Genomic DNA, 26,246 nt, shown 5'->3' on the forward strand with positions numbered 1-26,246 from the left:
CCAGAATTGTATTCAGCTCTTTTGCATTTATAGTTATAAGAGATCAGTTTCTCACAAATAACTTCAGTGTCACTGACGAAAGATACGAGTGGATACTATCTGAAACGTCTGAATCATATCCAGTTGCTTGAATAACTGCTTTTTGCCATAAGTAATGTATGGTTATTTTCCATATATATATCCAGCTTCAGTGCCAGACGTCACTCTAGTGAACATGTTCCAGTTCTCCGTTAAAGAGGAGTTCACCCAGATGAAGTGTGTCTCCGGAGACGCGTCTTCGCTGAGTTTCGGAGCAAACGAACCCTTTCGGTACCCTTCGGCAAGCTTCGGGCCGACGGCGATTCGACCCGAGAGTTGGGACGGCCAAATGGTCTGGTTCTTTGCGGGGGGTGAGTGTTTATGATATTCTTATACCATGAATAAGTAAAGAGTTTTGTGTCATGCCTGGGCCGTGATTTTGATACGGGTGCTCCACACCAGGTGATAACGTTGGTTACCACATGGGTTTCCATAGAATCAAAAGATGCGCCTGGTCTGTAGCTCAAATGGTAGTACGAATTATCCACTTTCAAGGAAACTGCATTTCTCTGTAACCATCCAGATACAATTTCAAACATTTCTTTTATTTGATGCATTTGCAGGAACGGTTCTATTTCGTACTGCAGACAGGTGTCGCTTCTAACAGCGCGGTCCCAAACGAATTGTCCTATACACACAGTTGATATTAAACAGCAACAATAGACAAGAGGAAAACATATTATGTATACAAAAGTAATATATTTTGTTGTCCAACAGTAAGCATTAACTTTTACCTGTACCTTTTCCCTACTCTAGCTGGTGCGGATAAGGCAGGTGTGTTCCATTGTGCTGCGGTCATGCCGTCAGGTCAAGAGGTCAAGGTCAGCACGGTCAAGATGACGCAACCAGGTCAGATAGCTGTAGATAAAATCTCGTTCCCAAACGCCTGAATAGATACACTACTTGGCGAAGGTAATAATATTACTTTCGCCAAGAAGGTTATGCTTTCGATACATTTGTGAGTGTCTAGCTGTCTATGTTTACACAATTACATTATAAGTCTAGAAACCAAGGATTGTTCCTTATCATAATAGATAGTAGATAAAAAGGGTTTTGGAAAACGAAGGACAAGTTTGATAATGGGCCTCCTAGCGACTTTCTACAGCACTGCAAAGGAACTTTCAATTTGGATATCTTTTTGTGTGTATCAAAGTGTTCCATGTAAAGTTACATGACCAAAATCATCAAAATCCATCCATATCTCCTTGAATCATCTTTAAGATAGGTCACCAGCAAAAGTGAAAGCAGGTATCATTTGTGCATTGCACTATGTCAGTCGAGAAGGATATTTGTCAGGATTCCTAATATTTTACGTCCAAAATCGAACTGAGCCCTCTCCATCGCGTTCTTGCGCTGTTGTTTCCGTTCCTTTCAGCCACGGTCTTGCCGAAGCACTTCACCATAACAGCGCGTCCTGGCGACACCGTCAATTTCTACACCCAACTCAACGGTAGTTTCGCCGAGTCCGTCCGCTGGAAGAAAAATGGCGTCCTCCAACAGAACATGGCGGGCGGGAAGGTCATGACCTTGTATGACGTGGGCCAATCAGATGCTGGTATCTACGAGACCTTTTTGGATGGGAGAGAATCAGAAAGATCACACGCCATTGCTAGACTCATCGTTACAAGTGAGTAACTTTTTTTAAAATTTTCATCAGCAAATTGCCAGTAATCCCTTTTCTCCTCGATGAGTGTGCTGGGTTCTTTAACGCCCAGTAGTTTGACCTGTGGTAGAAACACTTATTAAAAGCTTACGTCCCCATCCTATTAAAAGCACGCACATGCAACCCCATTGTTACTCGTGTCCTGAGAGTGGGATAAACTTTTCATTCTGGATGCATTTGCACTTCATCTGATGTATACGTAACAGTTATATGGCAAAGCAGCCAGTTGACATGCACAGACCGTGTTGTTAGTTAACTTTGTAAGCTGTACCAACTTGTAACTTGTTTGGGTGTAATCTCCAAACTATTGCTTTGTTGTTGCTGTTTTACCTTGCGGCCTTTATTGGGATGCTGTGTTCACCTAGTGGTGGCTGCAATTTCCTTCATTTCCACCCCCCTAAGATAAACGAAAATCATAGCCTCTTCTTTGGAAACATAGAGTAGAAAAAAAATTACAGAAAAATGCATGGAGAGTAGTTACCAATGTATGAATAACAGGAAATCATAGACCGATCCCGAAAACCCACCACCTGTTCGATCATGGTTCTATTTCGAACACCTCCGCCTTTATTCTTATAGAAATCGAATAGAGGTGTTCGAAATCGAACAGAGTGTTCTATATTTGTTCGAAATTGTGTTCGATTCGATCGCTCTATTGTTCCAGGATGTGCTGACGGCTTCTGGGGCCCCGGATGTGACCAGACGTGCCCGAAGTGTTATAACGGCGGAGTCTGTCATGAGGACATAGGGGAGTGCATATGTCCTCCTGGGTTCAAGGGGCCGACCTGTGAAACAGGTGTGTTGAGATACGCGCATCAATTTTTAAAAAATCATCTTTATTCCCTTGCCCAGTGAATGTTTGACAACATGTTCTCTGCTGTCGAAGTGATCTGAACACCCCGCAGCTGCATCAGTTTTTCTTCAATTCTCTCCACTTAATCCTGTTCATCGCTGGCTTCCCTTAGCTTAAGCTTCCGTAATTTTTTTTCTGACCGCAACGGTCCTAGTCCTCAATCCTTGTCAATTGAGTTCTGCCCTCAGTAGGCTCAGTTGATGGCTTCAATGTATGTTTTCAATGGAAAGTTTAGTTGTACGTTATGTAACGTTTCGTAAACTTGGGAAACATGCATGTGGTGGATACATAGGAACATGCATGTGACAAAGAAAGTTATAGAAATTTTTGTAACAGCAAAATTAATTCAACAAGCTAACCTATTGCTGGCTATGTCTAGACAAGTTGAGTTGGGATTCTTTTTTGAAAGCAGAGAAAGATTAAACCTCAAAATTTTTGTAATTTTTCTAAGACGTTTTGTATCGGATAGGAACACAATATTGTTCTTTTGATCCGCAAACTGAAAATTCTCTATGAGCAAAGATGTTTTATCGATAAAGCTTCCTTGCTATGATTCATAATATTGAAATTAAGCACCCGTATCAACAGCACCCTCCAGCAGTTTAAGTCTGAACTGCATTTCCAGGCTGTGGCGGAAACAGTTTCGGCAGGGACTGTCAGTACGAGTGCGACTCCAACGGCCTGGCGACTGGCTGTAAGGAGCGGATCTTCTGCCTGCCTGACCCGTACGGCTGCAGCTGTTCCCCTGGGTACCGCAACCTGCTCTGCAAGACGCGTGAGTCTGTCGTCTGATTCTGACGTCATTTCATAGTCATGACACGGTGAAAGGTTCTTTCATGATTCACAAATATGGCCTACGTCACATTTCTAAACTGGGGCCCGACCGGGCAGCCTCCTGGAACGAAAAGTATGGTATAAAAGACACCAAGCTACACAAGACGTAAAGAGAAAAGTAGTGAGCATATGTTGTGTATATTTCTATGTGTAACGTGTTATATTTCTATTTGTCGTTTCCACAAATAGTCTGATCGGGCCCCAGTTCGAAAATGTGATTTTAGCCTATCACCTTCCTCAGGGGAAGACTGACAGTTTGACATTGCACTGCATCTAGGTGTCGCTGCTTAGAGATGCGGTATCAAACGTAAACCGTAAACCATATGACTTTATTTGTTGTAGATGTTAACATACCGTTTTCTGCACAATTAAACACGTGTATACCTTTGTTGGAAGAAAGTTCAGCATTGTATTGTGGTTACTACCAACACTGATGAACGTCTATGATAGGCTATATTCTATTTTCTTTCTTCCCACAGCTTGCGTGCCCGGTACGTTCGGAGCGGGCTGCACACAGACCTGCCACTGTAAGAGCATCGGACCGTACGCCTGTGACGCGTACACGGGGTGGTGTCGGGACGGCTGTGCGAAAGGCTGGAAGGGTCCGTCATGCCAAGAAGGTAGGGTCGTCGTCTCGCCTCGCTCTTCGACAATGCAAAACTAGCGTAGACAACTCAACATTTCAAAACTTAATCATGCATGCCTGTGTACGTAAATTGCCTGGATAAGATTCTACCCGACCGATCGAGTAAAGGTGAACTAGCCTGACTAAGGCTAGCCTAACTATGTATGTATGAAAGGCTAACGTCGCATTTCCAAACCGGGGCCCGGTCGGGCTGTTTCTGGAAACGAATATATGGAATCCGGAAATGTATACGAAAACTATACACAAATAATTCTCACGACTAAATATGTTCTCTATACGTCTTGTGCAGTTTTATGTCTTTTATATCATACTTTTCGTTTCCCGGAGAGCTGCCCGGCTGGGACCAGGTTCGGAAATGTGACGTAGGCTTAAATCACACTTCTCATTGGTCATGGCTCTTGTGGCTGATTCTCCAAGCAGAGGTTTGGTTCCGGGCTGTCACACACACTATCAAGGTGTACGTTAACGTTTGAGCTAATTAACAACCCAAATCCTCCCCTCCAACAGAGGATATTGACCACTGTGACCCTGACCCGTGTGAAAATGGCGGATTGTGTCACGGCACAGAGGAGACCTACAGCTGTGAGTGCCCCGATGGGTTCGAAGGGCAACATTGCGAAATCGGTAAATATGAGCACATTACATTCAAACTATGATGAAGGTTTAAGACATCCAGGTCAAAACACACAAATAGGAGTTACTGGATACTATTTTGAAATATCCGAAAATAGATCTCTGGATATAATTTTGGAATATTCCAAAAAATAGTTTTGGATTGAATATTCCAAAATCATATCCATTTTTTTTTTACTTTGAGTGACTGTTATTCGGTGTACTATAAAGAATTTGTTATGGTTATGTTATATGTTATGGTCACATTTATGGAAAATATCGTTCGGCAACTTGTAATTGTAGTCAGCTATGTTTCTTTTAATGTTTTTTTTGCAAGAAAAAAGTAAAAGTTTGTATCATAGGTTCTACCGAGATTTGAACTCGGATCGCTGGATTCAGAGTCCAGAGTGCTAACCATTACACCATAGAACCTCGACGAGAAAGTTCTACTACCGGTGACTTCTGCTTTATTCTTTGACGTTAAATGTTATACAATGACTTGTCAGATTGGGAGCTCAATTTCCGTCAGCAAAACATGCCCGAATTTTGATCAACAAATATAGCTCGTCAGATTTGCCCTTGTTTATAACATAGACTTGAGAGTTTTTGTTATGTTTATATCAAATAAAAGTTAATAAAAAAAGTTTGTATCTTAGGTTCTACCGAGATTTGAACTCGGATCGCTGGATTCAGAGTCCAGAGTGCTAACCATTACACCATAGAACCTCTAAAGTTCCATAACCACTGACTTCTCGTTTATTTTATGTGTTATGTGAGTCATGCAATGTACTTGTCATATTAGGAGCTCAATTTTCGTCTCCAATACATTTTTACAAATTTTGATCAACAAATATTATATCAGGTCAGATGTGCCCTTGTTTATAACATAGACTTGAGCGTTTTTGGTATGATTCCATAAAAAAGTTTCCAAAAAAATTGTACTTTAGGTTCTACCGAGATTTGAACTCGGATCGCTGGATTCAGAGTCCAGAGTGCTAACCATTACACCATAGAACCTCTAAAGTTCAATAACCACTGACTTCTCGTTTATTTTATGTGTTATGTGTGTTATACAATGTACTTGTCATATTGGGAGCTCAATTTTCGTCTCCAATACATTTTTTACAAATTTTGATCAACAAATATATCAGGTCAGATGTGCCCTTGTTTATAACATAGACTTGAGCGTTGTTGGTATGTTTCCATTAAAAACTTTCCAAAAAAATTGTACTTTAGGTTCTACCGAGATTTGAACTCGGATCGCTGGATTCAGAGTCCAGAGTGCTAACCATTACACCATAGAACCTCGATGAGCCGTTGCGACTGCCGTTGACTTCTCTTTGCAATGTATTTCTTTGTCATCTACGAAAAGTTCTGTCTGCAATACCTGTCATGCTTTCTGATCTACTTGACAACACATTAATCTGCAATAATATACCCATGTTTAAAACATACACTTTTTGTTATATTTATACAGTACAAAATAAAATAATTGTTTGTATCTCAGGTTCTACCGAGATTTGAACTCGGATCGCTGGATTCAAAGTCCAGAGTGCTAACCATTACACCATAGAACCTCGATGTGGCCTCATCTCTCCACACATTTCTTTCCATTATAATAAGTCGTGTCTTTCCATGTTTGTTAGTAGTGGTAGTAGTAAATTATTTAGTAGCAATAAGCCCTTTCATGAGTCCCACAGCGCATGCTGAAAGGTGAAGAACCCAGATTCTTCTGTTGTCCATACTTAGTTTATGTCTCTCTCTACATTTATGACCTTCGTCGGTCAGCTCCAAAGGTGCGTTGTTTATGTCTTAGGGGCCTTCACCTTTGACTGCGCATGCGCAGTTGGATTGTGAAGTGAGCTTATTTGCCTTATTCTGTCCAATCTTTGGTTTACTTGATAATACGTGAATGTAACTTTGTGAAAAGTGCGCCTGTTTTTGACGCAGACCTATTTTGATTAGTATCAGCATACTTAATGGAGGACGGCTTTGCACAAACCATGCAGGCTTCTCACCTCCTCTGGCACTTTTCTTTTCTTTACTTCATTGTTATTGTTTTTCATGTTTGAAATAAACAAACAGGCAAACAAACAAACAAACAAAAAACAAACTTTTTGACACAGACCTGGACGAGTGTGAATCCTGGCCCTGTTTGAATGGCGGCGCCTGCTTTGATGTCCCGGGGAAGTACGTGTGCGCATGCGTAGACGGCTACTCAGGAACCAACTGCGAAGAAGGTAACTTGATACCTAAAACGTCATTTGTTATCAAAACGTCGAATATATATAATTTGTCGAAATGCTTGTACTGAACAAATGAGAATTGAAAGGAAAAAAATGCTCAGGAAAATTTCGGCTATTAGATAAACTTCGCCGAGAAGGTTATATTTTTGTATTTGTGGTTGCTCTTTTTCAAGCCTTCCTTGCGCAGGTGTATTATTATCATTTATTTGTTCCATTTTTTGCCATTACTTGATTATAAAAATAAATAATAAACAAACAAACATTAAAATCATTTTTTACCCAGATGTGGACGAGTGTTCTTCGTCGCCATGTCAGAACAACGGAGTCTGCGTACACGGGCTGGACGAGTTCACGTGCGAGTGTCTCAGGGGGTTCTTCGGGCCGCGCTGTGAAGTCGGTAAGTCCTATATTTCAGTCTTTGAATTACTAGAAGTCTATCAGAGAAAGTACCAAAATGAACGGACACGGACACAGAAAGTTTTAATGGGCTGGTAGAAAAATAGCTGACATTGGCCAAATAGATATAATAATGTGCCAGAGACGCTAGCCAACTAGTGGAGTTGTTCCCTGTGTATGTGTATGTGTACAAATATCTGTTGGCTGAAAATGTTTATATATAAAGAAACGTTTGTAGCTTTAAATTTTAGATCTTTAAAGTTCTACTAGAACCTAAAGTAAGATGAAAAGCTCACAAACGTACAGTTTAGCGAATTTCTAACTCGAATCGCAATACCAAAAGCGAACATAGGTTCTACCGAGATTTGAACTCGGATCGCTGGATTCAGAGTCCAGAGTGCTAACCATTACACCATAGAACCTCTATGAGAATGTACGGTAGATATCTTGTTCATTCAGGATTTAGTCTTGTCATCTACGAAATTCAATTTTGTCTGCTTGAAAAAATGCTGGGTAAAATAATTAGGCCTGGACTACGTAGGAAGGACTAAAAATCATTAACCAAGACAAATTTCGGTGACTGTGATAAGTCACTGACGAAAGAAATTGGATGCTGCATGCATGAAACGTGTGACCGTGATTACGAATCTATCCACAGTAACTTATGCATAAATTTTATCGACGTACTGCAATTGCCAATGATTCTTAGCAAACTTCTATTGTCTCTTGCGAAAAGATACTAAGTATTTCATCTCATCTAAGCTGTCCCTTATCAGTATAACTATTTGATGCGATTGGGGCACCACAAAAGATCTGGCAACCAGTTTTCTCCACATTTCCCGGTTTCATCATTTTCTTAGTGTTATACCTGTCCATTTGCTGACATTACCCTCCCGTTACCTATCACTCTTTCTGACTCCCTGGACGGTTGCTTGCATGATAATGGAAATCTCATGATCTGTATGTAACGATCTTGGTTACCCCAGATCTGAACGAGTGCACATCCAGCCCGTGCAGGAATAACGGCACGTGTGTGGACCTGTCGTTCAGGTGTGACTGATACAGGTGTAACTGATACAGGTGTGACTGATAGTGGAGATCTAATCTGTATGTTACTACATGTGTTTGCCGCAGACCTGAACGAGTGCACATCCAGTCCGTGCAGGAATAACGGCACGTGTGTGGATCTACCTGGAGCATACAGGTGTGACTGTCCGCACGGCATCGTGGGGAATAACTGCGAGTATGGTAAGTGTCTTTTTAAATACATTTTCTCTATGACTGACTTAGATAGAGGTTTTACTTTTAATTGTTTTGAGTGACATCCATCACTCTTCTTCAGCGTCACAAGAAGAGTGAAGGGTGTTACTTGAAGCGGCCGAAAGCAATCTCAGTATCTGATTTTAGTTGTAGATATTGAATTGCCTTTTACTGTTGCTTATTTGGATGTTTGTTTAGTCTTTAGGTGTATTAGATACATTATACAGAAGTCTTAAATATTGTTGTAAGCAATAAAGTAGATATTCACCGTGAGATATTAGTCTTGATGTTTTGTAATACCCCTGTCACATTTGGCGAAAATCGATCGGACGACGATTCTGCGTCAATCGCCCGAGCCTCGTTTTTATAATAATAACTTTATTGCACTACAATTGTAAAAGGTACAAAGTATGGCTTATATGAGACGGGGGCGGTTTTCAGGTGAAAAAAAGCACAACCCTATGTGGATCTTAAATATGGTCGATCTTCCATCGATACGCCCGAAGATCGTGGTTATTTGACAGGGGTGTAAATGAGCTGCTGCAGTACATTGTACCCGTTACAATTGTTGTGCAATTAAGTTAAATTGATTTTATTGAAGTTGAACATGATACACTTGCATGATTCCTATCAGATGTGATACCCTGTCTGTCGGCTCCCTGTTTGAACGGTGGAAACTGTTCGGCGTTTGGTGACCTCTACATCTGCTTCTGTGCGGAGGGATTCTATGGGAGGAACTGCGAGCACGAACTACCAAGCGAATCCGAAGGTCAGTTATGCTTGGCGTTATTATTATTAGTAGTAGTAGAGTCATACGGTGTATTACAGCACCAGTGTATTACTATTACCGGCTCACGTGAGAGGAGCGAGCGGTAAAAATCCCGACTACTACTACATCTCCGCGACTCAACCTCTGCTTGGAGAATAGTTTTACCGTCCCTTACGGTGTGGCATGCCCTTTCTTCTAGCCGAATACAGAACGGGGATGCGCATTTCCAAACAAATAAGGTCAATGACCTGGACTAGACGGCTGTCACCATGGTTACTAGTTATGTAGCAGACGCTATGTGGTGTTCGATTACATTATGTAGCAAGTGGCAGGACAAGGTTGGGGGGGCTGGTCACTGTACGAACAAACTTACAAACCATGAAAGTCTAGGCCTTGACTACTAAGGAATGATTTTCAACAAAATCTGGAAACACTTTCAAATAAAAATCAAGAAAAAAGACAAAGTCGGTGATAGAAGTTTTCATCAACTCATCATATATTAGCACATAAAGCCTCGCTTGATACAAGCAAAAGTATTGCCATGATATAAAGTCCCGAAGTGAACAGAACAGGGACTCTGTGATTCCCAACGAACCAAGATAAATAGAATGTATAAACGTAACAAGACTTTCAACAATATCTTGTGCAGAACCGCAGTGGCCTTGATGCAAGCAATGGCACAAACAAATCTTTTAACTCCTGTAAAGGTTGTTAGAAAATTTCCGTTATTGCTTGCGAAAATGATAATTAGTAGGTTAACATCTTCTTTGTTCTTTGATTAACATTGAACAAAACATGAATGATATAGAATTTCAAAATGGAAATCCATTGTCAAAATAACAGTGCATTTAACAATGATACCTTCTAGACCCTCTTTTTGTTAACACTTAAGATAGACATTTATTATGATATCCTTTTTGTTCTTAGTATCTTACCACCTAGATTGCTAATTTTTATTATTAAGTAGATGCGTGTGAAACACTAACAGTGTAAGGATATATTCTTCTGTATAATTTGTATATATACATACTATGGAACCACTTTTTTTCCAGCAGAATCTATAATTTTTTTCTAACACATACTTTCTCCACGATATGCATTTCACACAACTACTCCTATCTAATAAAGGATTGGTCCCTAACACCAAGAAAAGCTAGCGACGCCATCCCCTGATTGGTATTACTGAATTGTCCCTCAATTGCATATAAACGATGCAGAATCCTTCAACACATAATTTTTTTATATCTTCTTAGTTTTTTTTTCCTATACATCGATTCTAGCAGCTTAGAAATGTATATATTCTGCAGCATAGACAACAACAAAAGTTATCTCCATAGGAGTATTCTTGCATTTTGGTATTAAACTCTCTAAGTAGACGTTTGGGTACCAAACTCTCTAAAAGTAAGCACCATGGATTTTACTTTGTAACATGTTAAAGGGAAGATGAAAGGCTAAGTTCATGTTGCTTGTTAGATATAAAGAAAATGAAGAAAAGAAAGGAAGACAAGTTAAAAAGAAAAGAAACATGAAAGAAAAACAAAACAGAGTAAAGACAGGTGAAATATAAATATAAGTTAAAAGAAAAACTTATAGTTGTTCCCCTTTAAATGAACTCCTTACACAACATCAGATAGTATTTTCTCACCAAGGTTACGTGCTCAAGTAACCTGCCCATTTTGCTTTTCAAAACTTCCACAAAGGACCTATATGTCCTTATATATGTTCCTTTTAAACAAGGGTGCGTTATATGATTGCCTGTATAGGTGATTGCCATCGAATGTCCACTAGTCGGACTAGACCACATTTCTAACAGGTTAGGCCCCTACCCTACAAAACAACTCTAACTTCTAAGTCAAGGAAACTGGGAACATCTTAATGATATCCACATTTCGCTCTTGGGGAAGAGGCCCTTCTTCCAAACAAGCCCCCGACAGAAATCATTGGTTGCATGTCTTAGCCGGGGTTCCATCCTCTTTCTACTAGGGCTCCTTACACTCGCTACCCTAAAAAAAGGGTATTAATTGTAAGGAGCCAGAAAGAAATAGGACGGTACCCAGGCTATACATGTCTACCCTATGTTACACCATATCTTGCTACCAGGGCCTGATTTGGCCTCCACTTGATCAATGCACATGTAAAGGCTTTTAGAACTCGATTCAGTCCTGCTACCTAAATGTCCACCATTCTATTCGGGATGGAAATACTTGGTGTACATGATGAGTCGTGAAGGCAATTTCAACTTCTCGCAAACCACCATATAAGATAACATCAAGATCCATCCACGACTTCTATACATGTCCACCCTATGTTACACAGTATCTTGCTGCCAGGCAATGATTGATCAATGATTTGGCCTCCGCATGACCAATGTAAGGGCTTTTAGGAACTCAATTTAGTCAGGCTAACTGTCCACTATTTCATTCGGGATGAGACTCCTTGATATACTTGATGAGTCGCGAAGGCAGCTTCAACTTTTCGCAGTCCTCTGAGTCGCCGACACATGCCGAAATCACCGCCCGACACCTGTCCCGCAGCGAATCATATTCCCTCTTGGCCGCGCCGAGAACCATCTCCGTTTTCGCGGCCGTGGAGGCAATCATTGGAAACAGTTCTCCGTCGTAGTTTTCGAGTCCCTTGAAGGCTTCGCCAAGACATTTCCCGTCGCGGTAGTATGTGAGGGTTCCCCGCCGGTACAGCAGCCCCACGGTAGTGGTCGTGTTCTCGGCGAAGGGCTCGGTGAACGGGCGGTCGACCCCTTTATGCCACAGGACGCCCCTGTAGGAGTAGTAGATTGTGGGTTATTCAAAACAACAGGACTTACACATCTCATGGCAGCCATAGGAAAGACTGAATCATGAAGCTGTTTATAATGAGTCAGTAAAGGGCTATTGTTGTAAGTAGCCCAGTAAAATATGATTCAACGATAAAATCTTAACAATACTTATCATAGAAACTCATCCGTGTTGGTAGTAATCATTTCAGTGCAAAGGTATACAAGGATCAAATTTTCAATGGCCAACGTCGTTTTTCTTCAGGATCAATACTGATGACCAATCACTTCAGAACATTAACTTGTGAGAGTCAGACAGACTTTTTTTATTAGAATATGATTAGTAAAGCAGTATTACATATTTGTACATTTTTATTATTAATGTGGCCACATGGTTATGATGAAGATCGAAAAGAGTAGGGGTCCTTCGCAGTGTGGGTCGCTCTAAACCTACAGTCCTATGGCTGTACCTGGGGCAATTTCTGTCGTATTAAGGTCACCTGATTTAGCACCAAATGGCAGCTTGGTCCAGACACTTGCGATTTAGCCCCGCCTATTTATTGTAAGCTCCTCGCAATTCAGCCCCTGGCTGCGAAGAGAGAGCAGTCAGCTTCCCCCAATAGTTACAATAATAACGATAAAGTTCCCACCTGTGATTGAGGCCCCAGCTGTGCTCGTTCTCTCCCAGCACGTTGATGAAGTCATACAGGTTCAGCCTCGTTTTGGCGCTCCCGATGCCGAACATCATGCTCGTGCCGAATAGACGCTCCGAAATCTAGGAGACATTGGAAATGGAAGGGGAAGTTTATTTGTAAGTATATGGCCATAGAATAATTGCAAGTATATGGTAGAAGCATATATAGAAGATATACCTGTCACAATATGCAGTGATTGACAATATTAATATTAATAAGAGAATACCCGGTACTAAAATTCTACTGTTGGTTGTGTCTAAACAATTTGGGTTAGGCTTCTTTTTTTTGGAAGCAGAGGAATGCAAAAAGCCCACTTTTGTCCACAATATGAGGTACCAAAACCAGACCGTCTGCTGCAGTTCCATAAAACTCTGCATTTCTTTCTTTTTGCAAACCACCACAGAGTAAGCCATCAGGATCCATCCACGACTTCTTGAGTTACTAGTATGCAGTTCACAGAGAGAATGAGAGAGAGAGAGAGAGAGAGAGAGAGAGAATGACACGCAGACCAATATAGACATGCAGACACAGAGACAGACACACACACACACACAAATGCATAACCTTCTTGGCAAAGGCAACAAAGAAAATTGGTTGTTCCAAGATAAACCTCACCCTTATTTCCCAGTAGTGAACGCCGTCCTTGTCCAAAGGCTTAGTGGCGCGTACAGCGACCGTACCACGTGACCACGTCGGGTGAAACATCACCGATCGGTTCTTGATCCCCCCAATTTCCAGCTGCGCGAAGTCCGGCTCTAGTTCCTGTTCCTCCCACGACCAGGCGTCATCGCAGAGACCCTCCAGCTCCGCAGGCATGGTGGTCGGTTTGGGGACAATGTCTTCCCGCGTCATTGTTGCAGGTACCTTTGCAATCAAGAGAGAAAGGTGTTTAAAAAGGGAGTCCCATAGCTTTATTTGAGGCTGTAGGCGCAGGAACAAGTGTCATAGTCTGTATAGACTGACTGACAGACAGAGAGAGAGGCGCAGGGTCAATATCCACTGACATTTAAGTATTGGAAGGTGGAGCCTAACCTTGCCTTTCCACCACCTTTTACGTCACCAACCGAAGTCAGGTACCCATTTCTACACCTTGGTTGAGTGAAGAGTGTTGTTTAAAGAGCCTTTGCAAAGGGCACAACATCTAGCAAGGGATGCCAGGTATCAAAGCCATAACCTCTAGAACTCCTGTTTGCTAGCTTATAAGTTAGTCAGCCATTCGATGCCGCAAAAGCGGCAAACATGAACAAAAGCATTTATCCAAGGTTAAAGTTTTGTTTGTGGCTACTTTCATCAGCATGGTAGATTGTAAGGAATATATTATGCACTTTTATTTTTTTCTTGTACATAATCATGTAATTTATAATTCATTGGCATTACTGTAATTACAAATTAGACATGAATTTCAGATTTAACCATCCAGCTTGGCTCAAACAATAATCATAGAGTAACGTGAATGCCCCATATATGTAATGGTTACATCTTTTTCATCCTAGTACCTTTATCTTTCCAATGGAGTCTACAGTTGTTGAGAGCCAAGTGTTAGTTCCCACATAGTATGTCCTCGTTTCCACCAGTGCAGCTGCCATAGTCTGAAACCATCAATTGCTTCTGCCTGCAACGGTAACAATAATAAAGACATAGGGATTAGCACAAAGTGTAACCAAAGGTAGTGCCATCGCCTTTCTGGGCCACACAACGCAATTACTACAGCAGGGGGCTAGTCCACTGGTAGTGGTGTGTGCTCAACTTCCATACTCTTTCCCGAATGCTGAGTGCTAAGCAGAGAAAGCAGCATGTACCATTTTCAAAAAATCAAAGCCTTTGCTATGATCGAACTCACGACCTACCGAATGCAAGGCGAACACTCTACCCACTAGGCCATTGCACCGGTCGCTCGCTCGGATACCAGTTAACTTACTATGATGATACTCAAGTTACACTTTTGGAAGGTGGAGCCCACCTCTCTCCTTCCACCGCCTTTTACCTCCCCAACAAGTCAGGTACATGTACCCATTTTTACACCTGGGTGGAGTCAGGAGAATTGTGTAAGAAACTAAGATGCCTTTCCCAAGGGTTTGAACACAGGTTCTCTGTTGTGGGACAAACACCCTGCAGTTACCTCACAGGACCCAACACCAATGTACAATGTTTAATACACTAGTAAAACGTGCACGTGTATATAGGATTTCATGTAGTATATACAAGTATATAGGACAACCGGTTTGAACTGCCTTCAGACTAGGACACCGGAGGCACATGTGAAGCCACCATGCATAACTAAGTGAAGGACAGGTATTGTCTCTGTCACCCAAACAATGCCATGGTGGATTGGACTATGAAAACAATGCCTTAATCTATTTCCGCACCGTTGTTTACATTCCGAGAACTGTAAGTTCAAATGACAAAGGGACAAAAACAACATTACTCGAGGTAGATTTGCATACAAAGAAATTGACACATTCCACATACACATTTTGAGAACCTTGTTTTTTTAGGCCAGGGACAAAATGTCGAAGTCGGTATGATTTGTTACCCTTTCTTGAACTAGTTGAACTGTAAATTCCAACACAGAAATTGGACTCACACAAAATGATTTATTACCGTTGATGGTGAACAAGAATTATCGTGTTATCAAGAATTTTGTGTGTGCCAATAGTATTGTCAGCAAACACTGTATTTTTTAAATATATCCCTTATTTTTGATGGAAAAGCTCACTAAGTGGTGAAGTTGAAAGCAGTCCATCTGCAATGCTGTGATCACCTGGGTGAACGAACACACAAAGCACCTGAGAACAAGCACCTATTACCAATAAACATATCAGAACACCTAGATGAGAATAGTACCTCAGGTCTACGTCTAGCAAAGAAAAAGACGTTTAATCAAGGACAACAACAACAACAACTACTAACAAAGAAGGTCACATGTATACCATGGAGGCTATTATACCTTTGAAAAATAAACATATTTAGATAATTTGCTATGTTTTCGTGATGTGTTCATAGTGTAAAAATGCGTTGTACCCATGACCTTAGCGAATATTGATAAGGTCAATGTTATTACCCTTGTTATTGTAACGATAAGAAACAGCCCCGAGCTGTAACTCAGAAAGGCGTGTACGAAAGGTGCGCCCTTTGCCCTAATCGCTGAAGTATTTGCGTTCTTAAAGTGGACCTTTGTGTCATTGAAACTGACATTAGGCCACAGCAAGTAAATTTTATGGATGACATCCTATGAAGAGTGCATAATGTAATGAGTATACAATTATTAGGCTACAACACAACATGTTTGCCTATTTCTCTGTTACCATCTATGAAGGGGGAAAAAATGATAGTTTTTTTCTGAAATCAGGCGAAAATTAATCAGCGAGCTGATGTCATCCATAAAATTTCCTTGCTGTGGCCTTATTTGGATAAACATCATTAAAAATTGAAAGGGTGGGGAGGGGGGCACCTGTGAAAAAACACAATGTATTCATGGCCGATTATGCTGAAAACAAAGAAATCAAACATTCTCCGCCTTTAGGTGTGAAAATTATTAACCAAGTTCGAACCAGCTATCTCAGGTGAGAAACAATGCATACGGCAAAACCATTGTTCTCTTTAATCAAAATACAAAAGGTATGTATCAAATCTTAGTCGTATTACATACCGAATATCTTGACCAAATTCATAATTTTTCAGCTACATGTAGTACAACTGGCTTACGCTAACAAACGTTACCGCATATTTGTGGCTAGAAAGTTTCAAGGTACTTGGTATAAGGTTAATTGTTTAGCGAACTGGTTTGAACCAGTATATGCTGGGCCGAAATGCGTTACACCAAAAACATGGACCAACAATTTTTACGATATAACGAATTTTGGCGACACTAAAATACCTTCATGAGTGTAATAATTTACACAATTACTATACATACCTTATTTTTCGACGGCGGTGGATAGGAATGTAATGTTAACGCCCAGACTGTAAGAACAGAATCTTGCTTTTCCGACCGAATAATTTTACGAGCAACCAAAACAACAATGGCTCAGCTCAGACGTCCAGATATGAAACCTCCCCAGCTCTCTCTCTCTTTCTTCTGGTCTAGCACCACACCGTGTACACTCTGGCTCCGGTTTTTAGCTAGTTACAACATTTCGGGAACCCTAAACGGCCGTCCTAACGCCATACACGAATAAATGTCGATTGATCAAGGGTTTTGATATATCGTTCTCCCTTCCCGTACACAAAGGAACTACGTATATCGTGTTTACATCATTAGTATGTTCCATTTCAACAATGCGTGGGTGTGGTTTGAATTTACATTTTCGTTTCTTTCTACTAATGAGTTTTATTTTGTCAAATCCAGAAACTTTGTACTAAATTAAAGTAATAATCATGTTATGCGTCATTAACAACCTTTTTGATTGCAAAATTAGCGAAGAATAAGGCGCTATTCACACGTATGCTCCCCTATGGGTTTACAATCGTTAGTCCCAAAATTGCGTCATGTTCCGTCTGACCCGGAAGTCGTATTCGCTGCTGGTGACCCCAACGTGACAAATGGCGGGAAATTCGGAAAATTCATAAGCTTTTGTTGTTACGTTGAACATTTATTGCCAGTTAGCGCCGATATTACAAGGATTCATAGATATTTTAGGTGTTTTGAGTTATTTTTCCCGTTTTGTCACCGTAGAATTCCAAACGTAACAACGTATATAATAAACGTTTCAGTGAGTTTATATCTATATTGTTCAACAGAGAATAGGTCCAATGGTTTTATTGGCAAGAAATAAACAACGTAGAGTGATACTTAAATTCAAAGAGGCACAACTCTGAGATCCATATAACGCGACGCTATTCCCAAGCAAAAATGAAGCAATGAATCCAAGTTATATAACTTATAGTACGTATTTACAAGATTTTGTTCAAGTCACACCTACATAACCCTACCTGTTGTATATAAACTTCTGCACACTATAAAACTTTATAAAGTGTATCACAGAACTCATCACTAACGGATGCAACACAATTATGGTTTCCTTTATGTAGTAATTCCCTTCTTTTTCGCGGGTTAATTCAGATAATTGCGCCCTTTGTAATCAAGCAATTACATAATTACCCAAGGAGATTGAGATTCCCCAAGGGAACGCCAGATGGCGCAAGTGTAAAAGCTTTCTATAAAAAGCCACAATGCCTGTTGTTATAGTGATCTCTAAGTGGTTTGGGGTCGTTTTCCGGCCACTTTTTGTTCTCCGAGTGACCCTCTGGGGCTAACTTAGACTAACTTAAACTTAGCTTCAGGCTGCAGACGGTTCTCGGTTGCAAAATGTACTCCTCGTCATAGCTATCTCATGTATCTATTGGTTCAATTTCTACTGTTTTCCCAGCGACCTATGGAGCCTGGTAGAGCCTAATTGAGCTGACCCTTGGTATGATAATAAGTTTATTGCAAATTCTTGCCCGTGGGCTAATTGCAGTTAACATAAAAAGATTCAAACAATGTATACGTAACTTACAAAATCGCAAGTGTCTACTCTAGTCTAAAGGTAGTAAAATCTAACTCTAGATCCTGGGTTATTGGGTTCGACTCCTTTTTCGAAGACAGTGGAAGACGAAAGATCCCACCTTTTCTATTATGTGTGGGTTTTGTGATGTTAGCAGGAGAACTGATTTCTTTTTGTCAGTGAATGTGAGGAAGTTTGGGTGGAATTTGATGGTCTCTTCGAACAGCTCTTTTCTTTCTTGATTATAGAGAGAGCAGTTTGACATAAAATGTGTTTCGTCTTCCACCACGTTTGACGTACATTGTTTGCACGTTCTTTCACACACGGATAGCCTCTTGTACCGCCCTCTCTCAATTTCGAGAGGGTGGGCACTAATTCTAATTTTGCTGATTGCCGAGCGTAAATCAAAATTATCTAATTCTAAGTATTTTTCATAGTATGTGCTGTTTTACAGGTCTTATAAAACCTTAGCTTACCAGTATCTATACTCAAGTTATGGCGAGATGTTTGGATAAACATATCAGAGATTCTAGATCTTATCATTGTACATATAGATCTGATATCACTAAGTGAGTTACATGAATACAAAAGGTAGGAGTGGCCACTACCATCTAAAATTTCTTTCACTCGTTGTAATAAAGTTCTTCTACGACTATTAGAAATAGATTTGTATTGATACAAAAGGGCATCAGCTTGTAATAAATGTCTATGGGGATCCATTTGTAATAAGCGTAGCCAGTAACGAATAACACGCACAGATATATCTAAGTCTAAAGGAAATCTGCCAAGCTCTGCTCTAGAAGCTAAATTGCTGCAATTTCTGGAAACTCCAAGTATATTCTTACAAAAGCGGTGATGCGAAATATTAGCCTGGCCAGATCGAAAATCATCGCTTTTTCCCAAAATATGCGCCGGTCGCATGTAGGATGTAGAAGGCTTGCATATGAGGCTACAACATACGCGGTCACCCCTTCTCTTCTCATACTGGACAAGTATGATATTATTGTTTTGTTTCTTTTTGTGCAGGACTAATTGACATTCGTTTTTTCACTTTATCTCAGGTCCAACTTCTGGCCAAGCGCAAGACGAGACACTTCCCATCATGCACATCGTCCTGGCCGGCGTGGCAGGCCCCGTGGTGCTCATAACGCTCTTCCTCCTCTACAAGTTTTACGAAAGACTCAAGAAAAAACACAAGACCAAACAGGTGGCCGTCAAGCCGAAAAACACCGACTCGGTAACTCCAGTAGATTCTACGAACTCTTCCTCCAACCTCCTATTGCCTACGAACCCCCTGGATGTGAAGAAAGACCAACAGTACATCAACACTTTACAGAGACCGGGAGGACGGCCATCTTTCCGGCCGATTCAGTTGGTCGCAGCTTTCCCGGGAGCGAAACCCGCCATAACGGTCACTCCGCTCGAAAGCGCGTCTCAGAATAACGCGACCCTCGTTACACCATTCAAACAGGACGACGGTAAGAACGCAAATAGCCTGACCGTCCCAACACAAGCCAATCCCACATCTTCTCTTCGCGCGCAAAATTCTTCCCATCGTCCCACGTCGGGTCATGCCGTCACTCTCCCGTCAGTCCTTGCGCAGAAGAAGCCAGCCACAGCGCATGCGCCACCACCCACGGAAACCATGGTAACCGAGTTCGATGATGACGACTTTGATGACGACGAATCTGAATCCGAGTTTGAAGACGACGTGGACGAAGAAACTGTCTATTCATGACGCATTGACAAAGGAATAAGTAGACTGTTAATATCTATTTCTTAAGAACGTTTACCTTCACGAAATGGAAACATGTTGTTTTTGCTCCGTTTAGTCCTCCTCTTCTTTCAGCATCCATCTTTTCCTCTCCAAACATATGAGGTCAATGACGGCTGGCACTATGGTCACTGATATAGCGACCCTAATGGTTCATTACATCATGTAATAAGTGGCAGGACAGAGCTGGAGGGGCTGGTCATCCAATAACGTTATTGAAATGTGTTGGAGTAAGAATACAGGGCTGTTGAGTAGGAATACAGGGATGTTAAGCCATAGCTAAAGCTGTGGGAATGACATCAATTAGGACTTGACCATGTTGACCATGATTGAAGGGGGCATATAGTTTGTTACGGTAGACCATGTGAAGGTAAATATTATGCAAGTGCCTGTAAAGATGTTACCTTTCAAGCTATCGTTTCGACTTGACGAAATGTTAATCTTACAGTGACGACCAAGCATAGATAGCACAGATGATTCACACGTAACACGTAAAACCTACTTGACAGATATTCCAACTGACTACACCTATACTTCACTTTTCTTTCTTCTTCCTCTTGCTTTCTGATTTACGTTTAACAAACATACCAAATAATGCATCACAGAAAGACTCCATGCTCTATGTAACTGACGACGGCAACCGGCCAACCAACTAACGTGTGTTTGACCACAGTGTGCCCTACTAACATTTGTGTTTGATAACAGACTAACAAACTAACACACTGTTTACATAGGACGAAGAATACTATTCAAACTGTATGAAGTTACTCTCTGACATGGAATTACCTGATAACACCCCAACTAACGAACTAACAGATATACGTCGATGGATTTAGATATCCGGGTAATAAGATACACCCAATAGAAATTACTCAAGCAACTGGATATGACTTTTGGAATTTTGATTCCAATATCATATCCAGTTGCTTGAGTAATTTATTGTAGCTATTTGGAGTAACTAACCGATATGTCTAGTTGCCAATGACTAACACATTAGCTTCCGAAAACAAACTAACCAACTAACAGACATCGAGTACACTTCTATAACAATATCATTTCTAAGTAGAAAGTAAACAAGTAACGTTACTAACCAATGGCAATATATCAAGCTGACGAAGCCATCAACAATATGTCTTATAAGTGAAGGCGTACAGCAAGACTAACAAGACAGGGAAGCATGCTGAACTAACGATAGATAACCAATACTTGTGCATGAAGAACATTTTGACTGCTTTTACAATTACTGCCAACTTGTAAATGACAAGTGCGTATACTAACGTATATTGTAACCAAATAAGAAGAAACAGATGACGTTTCATCCTACGAGTAGTTAACGCACTGACGGATTTACTAACTTACATACTTACTAACTTACTTACTAACTGGCAGCGTGCCTACTTCTACAATTCTTACAACTGACTTCCTGAAACGATCTTGCAGCCACCCGGCTAATGACTGACTTCCTGACTGACAAACGTTCTTACTTTAAATCGACTGATAACTGACTTATTGACTGACATTCTTACCTCTACACGACTGATCACTGACTTACTAACTGACAAACCTCCTTAATCTATTCTAACCCGACTGATAAGTGACTTACTGACTGACAAACGTTCTTACTTATACCCGACTGACTGACTAACAAACGGTTTTATTTCAACTCGTCTGGTAACGGACTTACTGACTGACAAAACTTCTAACTTCCACTTGATTGACATCTGACTTATGACTGAAAAACGTTCTCACTTCCACCCGACTTATACCTGACATACTGACTGACAAAAGTCGTTACTTCGACCCGAATGATCACTGATTTCTTGACTGACAAACGTTCTTACTTTCACCAGACTTATAACTGACTTACTGACTGACAGACGTTATTACTTCCAACCGACTGATCACTGACAACTGACTGACTAACATTCTTACTTATACCCGACTGATCACTGACGTACTAACTGACGAACGTTCTTATACCGATCACTGACTTACTGACTGACAAATGTCCTTACTTTAAATCGAATGATAACTGACTTATTGACTGACAAACAACCTTCCCTCTACCCGACTGGCACTGAATTAATCACTGACAAACGCTCCGACAACTGGCTTATTGACTGACAGACATTCTTACTTCCAACTGACTGCAAATATTCTGTCTGTCTTATTGACTTACCGACTTATTGACTGACAAACTTACTTCTACACGACTAACCACTGACTTACTGACGAACATACCTTCTTACTTATACACGACTAACCACTGACTTACTGACTGACAAACGTCCTTGGTCTAACTCGACTGACAAATGTTCTTTCTTTTAACTCGACTGGTACCTGATTGACAAGCGTTCTTACTTATACCGACAACTGACTTACTGACTGACAAACGTTCTTTCTTTTAAATTTACTTGACTGGTAACTGATTGACTTACGAACATTCTTAGTTATACCCGACTAATAACTGACTTATTGACTAACAAATAGTTTTACTTCAACTCGACTGGTGACGGACGTACTGACTGATAAGTATTCTAACCTCCACCTGACTGATCTTACTGACTGACAAACGCTTTTTTAACTCGACTGGTAATTGATTGACTGACAGCCTTGCTTCTACCAGACTGATAACTGACTCACTGACTGACAAACGCTCTTACTTCCAACCAACTAATAACTGGTTTATTGACCGACTAACTTTCCTACTTTTACACGACTGATGAATGAATTACTGACTGACTGACTGACAAACGTTCTTACTTTAAATCGACTGATAACTGACATATTGACTGACATTCTTACCTCTACACTGATGTATTAACTGACAAGCCTCATTAATCTATTCTTACCCGACTGATACGTGACTTACTGACTGACAAACGTTCTTACTTATACCCGACTGTTTGACTCACAAACGGCTTTACTTCAACTCGACTGGTAACGAACTTCCACCTGAATGACAACTGACTTACGATTGAAAAACGTTCTCACTTCCACCCGACTTATTCTGACTTACTGACTGACGTACATTCTTACTTTTACACGACTATTTACTGACTTACTGACTGACAAACGTTCTTGGTCTAACTTGACTGATAAGCGACTAAATACTGACAAACGTTCTTCCGTAAACTCGACTGGTAACTGATTGCCTTACTTCTACCCGACTGATAACTGACTTACTGACTGGCAACCGCTTTTATATAATGACTGGCTTATTGACTGACATTCTTACTTCTACACGACTGATCACTGACTTGCTGACTGACAAATATTCTTTCTTTAACCCGACTGGTGACTGATTGACTGACAAATATTCTTATTTATACACGACTGATAACTGACTTACTGACTAACAAACGGTTTTACTTCTACCAGACTGATAACGTACTGACTGACAAAATCCTTAATCTAACTCGACTGACATATTACTTACTGACTGACTAACGTTCTTCAACTCGACTGGTGACTGACAAACGTTGTTACTTATACCCGACTGACTGACTGACTGGTTTTAATTCAACTACTGGCAACGGACTTACCGACTGACATAAACTCTTAGTTGACTTAGTTCCACCCGACTTATAACTGAATTACTGACAAACGGTCTTACCTCTACTTGACTGAGAACTGCCTTACTGACTGACAAACGCTATTACCTCCATCTGACTGACAACTTACTGAATGACAACCGTTCTTACTTTCACACGACTGATAACTGACTTACTGACTGACAAAATTTTCTAGTTCCATCCAACCGACAACTGACTGACATATACTCTTACTTCCTCCTCACCTCACCTCACCGGTCCCATAGCCTCACCTTCACCCGACTTATAACTGTGTTACTTCCACTTGATTGATAACTGACTTACTGAATGACAAACGTTCTTACTTTCACACGACTGATAATTGACTCATCGACTATCCAACTTTCTCGAGTTTTCATCCAGCTTACAACTGACATTACTTATACTCGATTAATGATTGACTTACTAACTGAACTTGTTTAACTTGTGCATTGGTGACATTCCATTTGACTGATTATTTACTGGAGGACTGACTTGACTAACGGATACCCTTTTTATCTTTTACGACTCACTTTGTCTGACTGATCCAATGACGACAATTGTCATTTCTGACTGATACGTGCCTTTTCGGTTAACACTTTTCCTCTATGTACCTACCATATTGACTTGCTAATGTACTGTGAGATACACTGGGCAAGTAATCACTAGTATTGGAAAATTCTTTGTTGCCTTGCATTACCAATGTTCTAAGCTACATTCGACTGATGTCTGACTGACTGCATTGTTACTGTAACTGTAATTTGATAGGTTAAATTTTTACTGCTAGTAATAGTACTGACTACTGATTGACTGACTGACTGAGTATTGCCCGTATAAACATTATTATCGTTATCATCGTCGTCGCTTTGATTATTGTCGTTTAAATGACTATTAATGCATATTTCTTACTTCCTGTGTGTATTTCAATTTTGGTCAAATAAACCAAGTTGTGGTCAAATAAAGAAATAATAGCCAGTTTTAGTAGAAGCTAGTTTTCTCAGTTTACATGCTGTACTGTATGTCACATGCCATATGCTTCATAATGAAACCATACGTGCACGGCTAAACACGAAAAAATCCTTCAATAAATCTGCTGGGCTATACACGTCTTGCTGCTGTTTGTTTTGCTGATTTTATCTTACTTGTGACTCGGTTGTTAGAACACAAAATCTGATCATCAAATAGATTGTGCTCATACTACAGTACTGTAAGCTTCATGTAGATATCTCAGTGAGGAAAAGAATCATCTAATCATCGAAAAAGGACCTCAACAAAGTGGTCTGATTGATGTTTCTACTATTAGATATTATGAAACGCCAAAGGTATTTACGAATATTGAATATTACACAGCTCTGTATCACACCCACAATAGCACACTTTGCCACGTAGCTGGCCATAGATTCGGCATTGAGATCATCGCTATCAACTTCCATTATGACTAGTATTTTCGATTGTTGCTTGTAGTCTCTTAAATTGACCCCCGATGACCGCACGAGATAGAGGGTAGGTTATAAACCAGAAGATGGACAAAGACCAAAGTCCGGGGAAGATGATATAACGGTCAAAGGGCATCACCCCTTCTTAGCAGGTGGAACCAAGACGATTTCTTCAGACATTGTCAACTATTCTCCGAGCTACCCGTGCTTTACTTTTTTTTATAGAAGTGCCGTCCTTTCGTTTTAGTGAGTGTTCTATTTCTTCTCAAGATGATGGGGACGACGCCTTTCTTCGCAAGTGTTCTGGTCTCTTTTAGTTTTTACGCATGTCCTGTGTTATCGTCAGTGACTGTAAAGACAGTTGGAGCAATGAAAATGTCGAATCCGGCGTTCTTACGTCTCGTTCCGAACACCAAGGTCAACAGAACAGGTTATGACCTTGTGATCACGACATTCGACTCGTTTCCTTTCACGATAGACCACGTCCGATATGTCCCGGATGTCGGCCGCCATCTTGACGACCCAGCCAATTGGAGGCCTCGTCTCATCACCGATCGTCTGCGCTTTCCGAACGAGGTGGACATAGTTCCGGGTAGGTAAGGAACTCTGATACAGAAGTTCACTTTGTTCCTATCTCATGCATGTAAGCCTTATGATTCTATTTTTTTTTATTTCGCACATAAAAACGATAACGACAAAATAAAGTAATTAAAAGGACGAGGGAAGACGTCTGCTGGCTTGTACAAAGCTTGATTATGTACAAATCTACTTCTGGTATCAAGTATCGTGAAATCTTGTATTTTGACCCAGAAATATCGATCGGAATCAGTGTTTAGTATTTGTTCAAAAGAGCTCCATCAGTGAGTACAATCATCGGAATAATATGCATTACAAGTCTTCCTAGAGTCATTAGACAAACACGTTACATAAACACATAACATTGAGATTATTTACACCTTGATATCACCAACACCTAAAGATACTGTACACGAAAACATAAAGCATATACTAACGCTATACTGTGAAAAACATCGCAATGTGATTAACTTATTGCACAAGATATCTTATCTCATATTTGTGTACTCTCCAAGCAGAGGTTGAGTCGCGTAGATATAGTAACTGTAGAAGTCGGAAAAATTACACCGGCGCTCCTCTT

General features: G+C 40.6%; 4 protein-coding genes and 6 non-coding genes across 10 annotated transcripts in view; 3 read left to right on the plus strand and 7 right to left on the minus strand.

The window, feature by feature from the left end:
- The first annotated feature begins 190 nt into the window (after positions 1-190).
- On the plus strand, positions 191-2,604 carry LOC118404381 (tyrosine-protein kinase receptor Tie-2-like). The gene is made up of 5 exons (XM_035803451.1): positions 191-389; positions 835-927; positions 1,454-1,705; positions 2,406-2,537; positions 2,594-2,604. Exons 1-5 carry the CDS (start codon positions 215-217, stop codon positions 2,602-2,604), a joined length of 663 nt encoding a protein of 220 aa, XP_035659344.1. The 5' UTR covers positions 191-214.
- A 1,861-nt stretch (positions 2,605-4,465) lies between these two features.
- LOC118404382 (delta-like protein D) lies at positions 4,466-20,354 on the plus strand. Its single transcript, XM_035803452.1, has 7 exons — positions 4,466-4,496; positions 4,582-4,698; positions 6,813-6,926; positions 7,216-7,329; positions 8,463-8,576; positions 9,223-9,357; positions 19,370-20,354. Exons 1-7 carry the CDS (start codon positions 4,466-4,468, stop codon positions 20,044-20,046), a joined length of 1,302 nt encoding a protein of 433 aa, XP_035659345.1. The 3' UTR covers positions 20,047-20,354.
- Trnaq-cug lies at positions 5,047-5,118 on the minus strand. Its single transcript has one exon. It is a non-coding gene; the product is annotated as a tRNA-Gln (tRNA).
- On the minus strand, positions 5,341-5,412 carry Trnaq-cug. The gene has a single exon. It is a non-coding gene; the product is annotated as a tRNA-Gln (tRNA).
- On the minus strand, positions 5,632-5,703 carry Trnaq-cug. Its single transcript has one exon. It is a non-coding gene; the product is annotated as a tRNA-Gln (tRNA).
- On the minus strand, positions 5,921-5,992 carry Trnaq-cug. Its single transcript has one exon. It is a non-coding gene; the product is annotated as a tRNA-Gln (tRNA).
- Positions 6,192-6,263, minus strand: Trnaq-uug. The gene has a single exon. It is a non-coding gene; the product is annotated as a tRNA-Gln (tRNA).
- Positions 7,679-7,750, minus strand: Trnaq-cug. Its single transcript has one exon. It is a non-coding gene; the product is annotated as a tRNA-Gln (tRNA).
- On the minus strand, positions 9,832-17,084 carry LOC118404114 (SPRY domain-containing SOCS box protein 3-like). Its single transcript, XM_035803103.1, has 5 exons — positions 16,739-17,084; positions 14,319-14,434; positions 13,438-13,686; positions 12,778-12,902; positions 9,832-12,132 (listed from the first exon to the last, which is right to left on the minus strand). Exons 2-5 carry the CDS (start codon positions 14,406-14,408, stop codon positions 11,775-11,777), a joined length of 822 nt encoding a protein of 273 aa, XP_035658996.1. The 5' UTR covers positions 14,409-14,434; positions 16,739-17,084; the 3' UTR covers positions 9,832-11,774.
- A 5,111-nt stretch (positions 20,355-25,465) lies between the features above and the next one.
- LOC118404383 overlaps positions 25,466-26,246 on the plus strand; it is a 5,410-nt gene continuing 4,629 nt past the window's right edge. The window contains exon 1 of the mRNA XM_035803453.1: positions 25,466-25,686. Coding sequence (XP_035659346.1) covers positions 25,466-25,686 — 221 coding nt within the window. The remainder of the gene's footprint in view (positions 25,687-26,246) is intronic.

The sequence above is a fragment of the Branchiostoma floridae genome, chromosome 17 (assembly GCF_000003815.2).
Source record: "Branchiostoma floridae strain S238N-H82 chromosome 17, Bfl_VNyyK, whole genome shotgun sequence".
Taxonomy (NCBI): domain Eukaryota; kingdom Metazoa; phylum Chordata; class Leptocardii; order Amphioxiformes; family Branchiostomatidae; genus Branchiostoma; species Branchiostoma floridae.

Excerpts from the sequence above, each read along its gene's own strand:
- LOC118404381 (XM_035803451.1), top strand. The coding sequence starts at position 215 with ATGTTCCAGTTCTCCGTTAAAGAGGAGTTCACCCAGATGAAGTGTGTC. Across the intron at positions 928-1,453 it reads GGTCAAGATGACGCAACCAG|CCACGGTCTTGCCGAAGCAC; the intron begins GTCAGATAGCTG and ends CGTTCCTTTCAG. Across the intron at positions 1,706-2,405 it reads TGCTAGACTCATCGTTACAA|GATGTGCTGACGGCTTCTGG; the intron begins GTGAGTAACTTT and ends CTATTGTTCCAG.
- LOC118404382 (XM_035803452.1), top strand. The coding sequence starts at position 4,466 with ATGGCTCTTGTGGCTGATTCTCCAAGCAGAG. Across the intron at positions 6,927-7,215 it reads AGGAACCAACTGCGAAGAAG|ATGTGGACGAGTGTTCTTCG; the intron begins GTAACTTGATAC and ends TTTTTTACCCAG. Across the intron at positions 7,330-8,462 it reads CGGGCCGCGCTGTGAAGTCG|ACCTGAACGAGTGCACATCC; the intron begins GTAAGTCCTATA and ends TGTTTGCCGCAG.
- LOC118404114 (XM_035803103.1), bottom strand. The coding sequence starts at position 14,408 with ATGGCAGCTGCACTGGTGGAAACGAGGACATACTATGTGGGAACTAAC. Across the intron at positions 12,903-13,437 it reads TTCACTACTGGGAAATAAGG|ATTTCGGAGCGTCTATTCGG; the intron begins GTGAGGTTTATC and ends AATGTCTCCTAG. Across the intron at positions 12,133-12,777 it reads AGCTGGGGCCTCAATCACAG|GGGCGTCCTGTGGCATAAAG; the intron begins GTGGGAACTTTA and ends CTACTCCTACAG.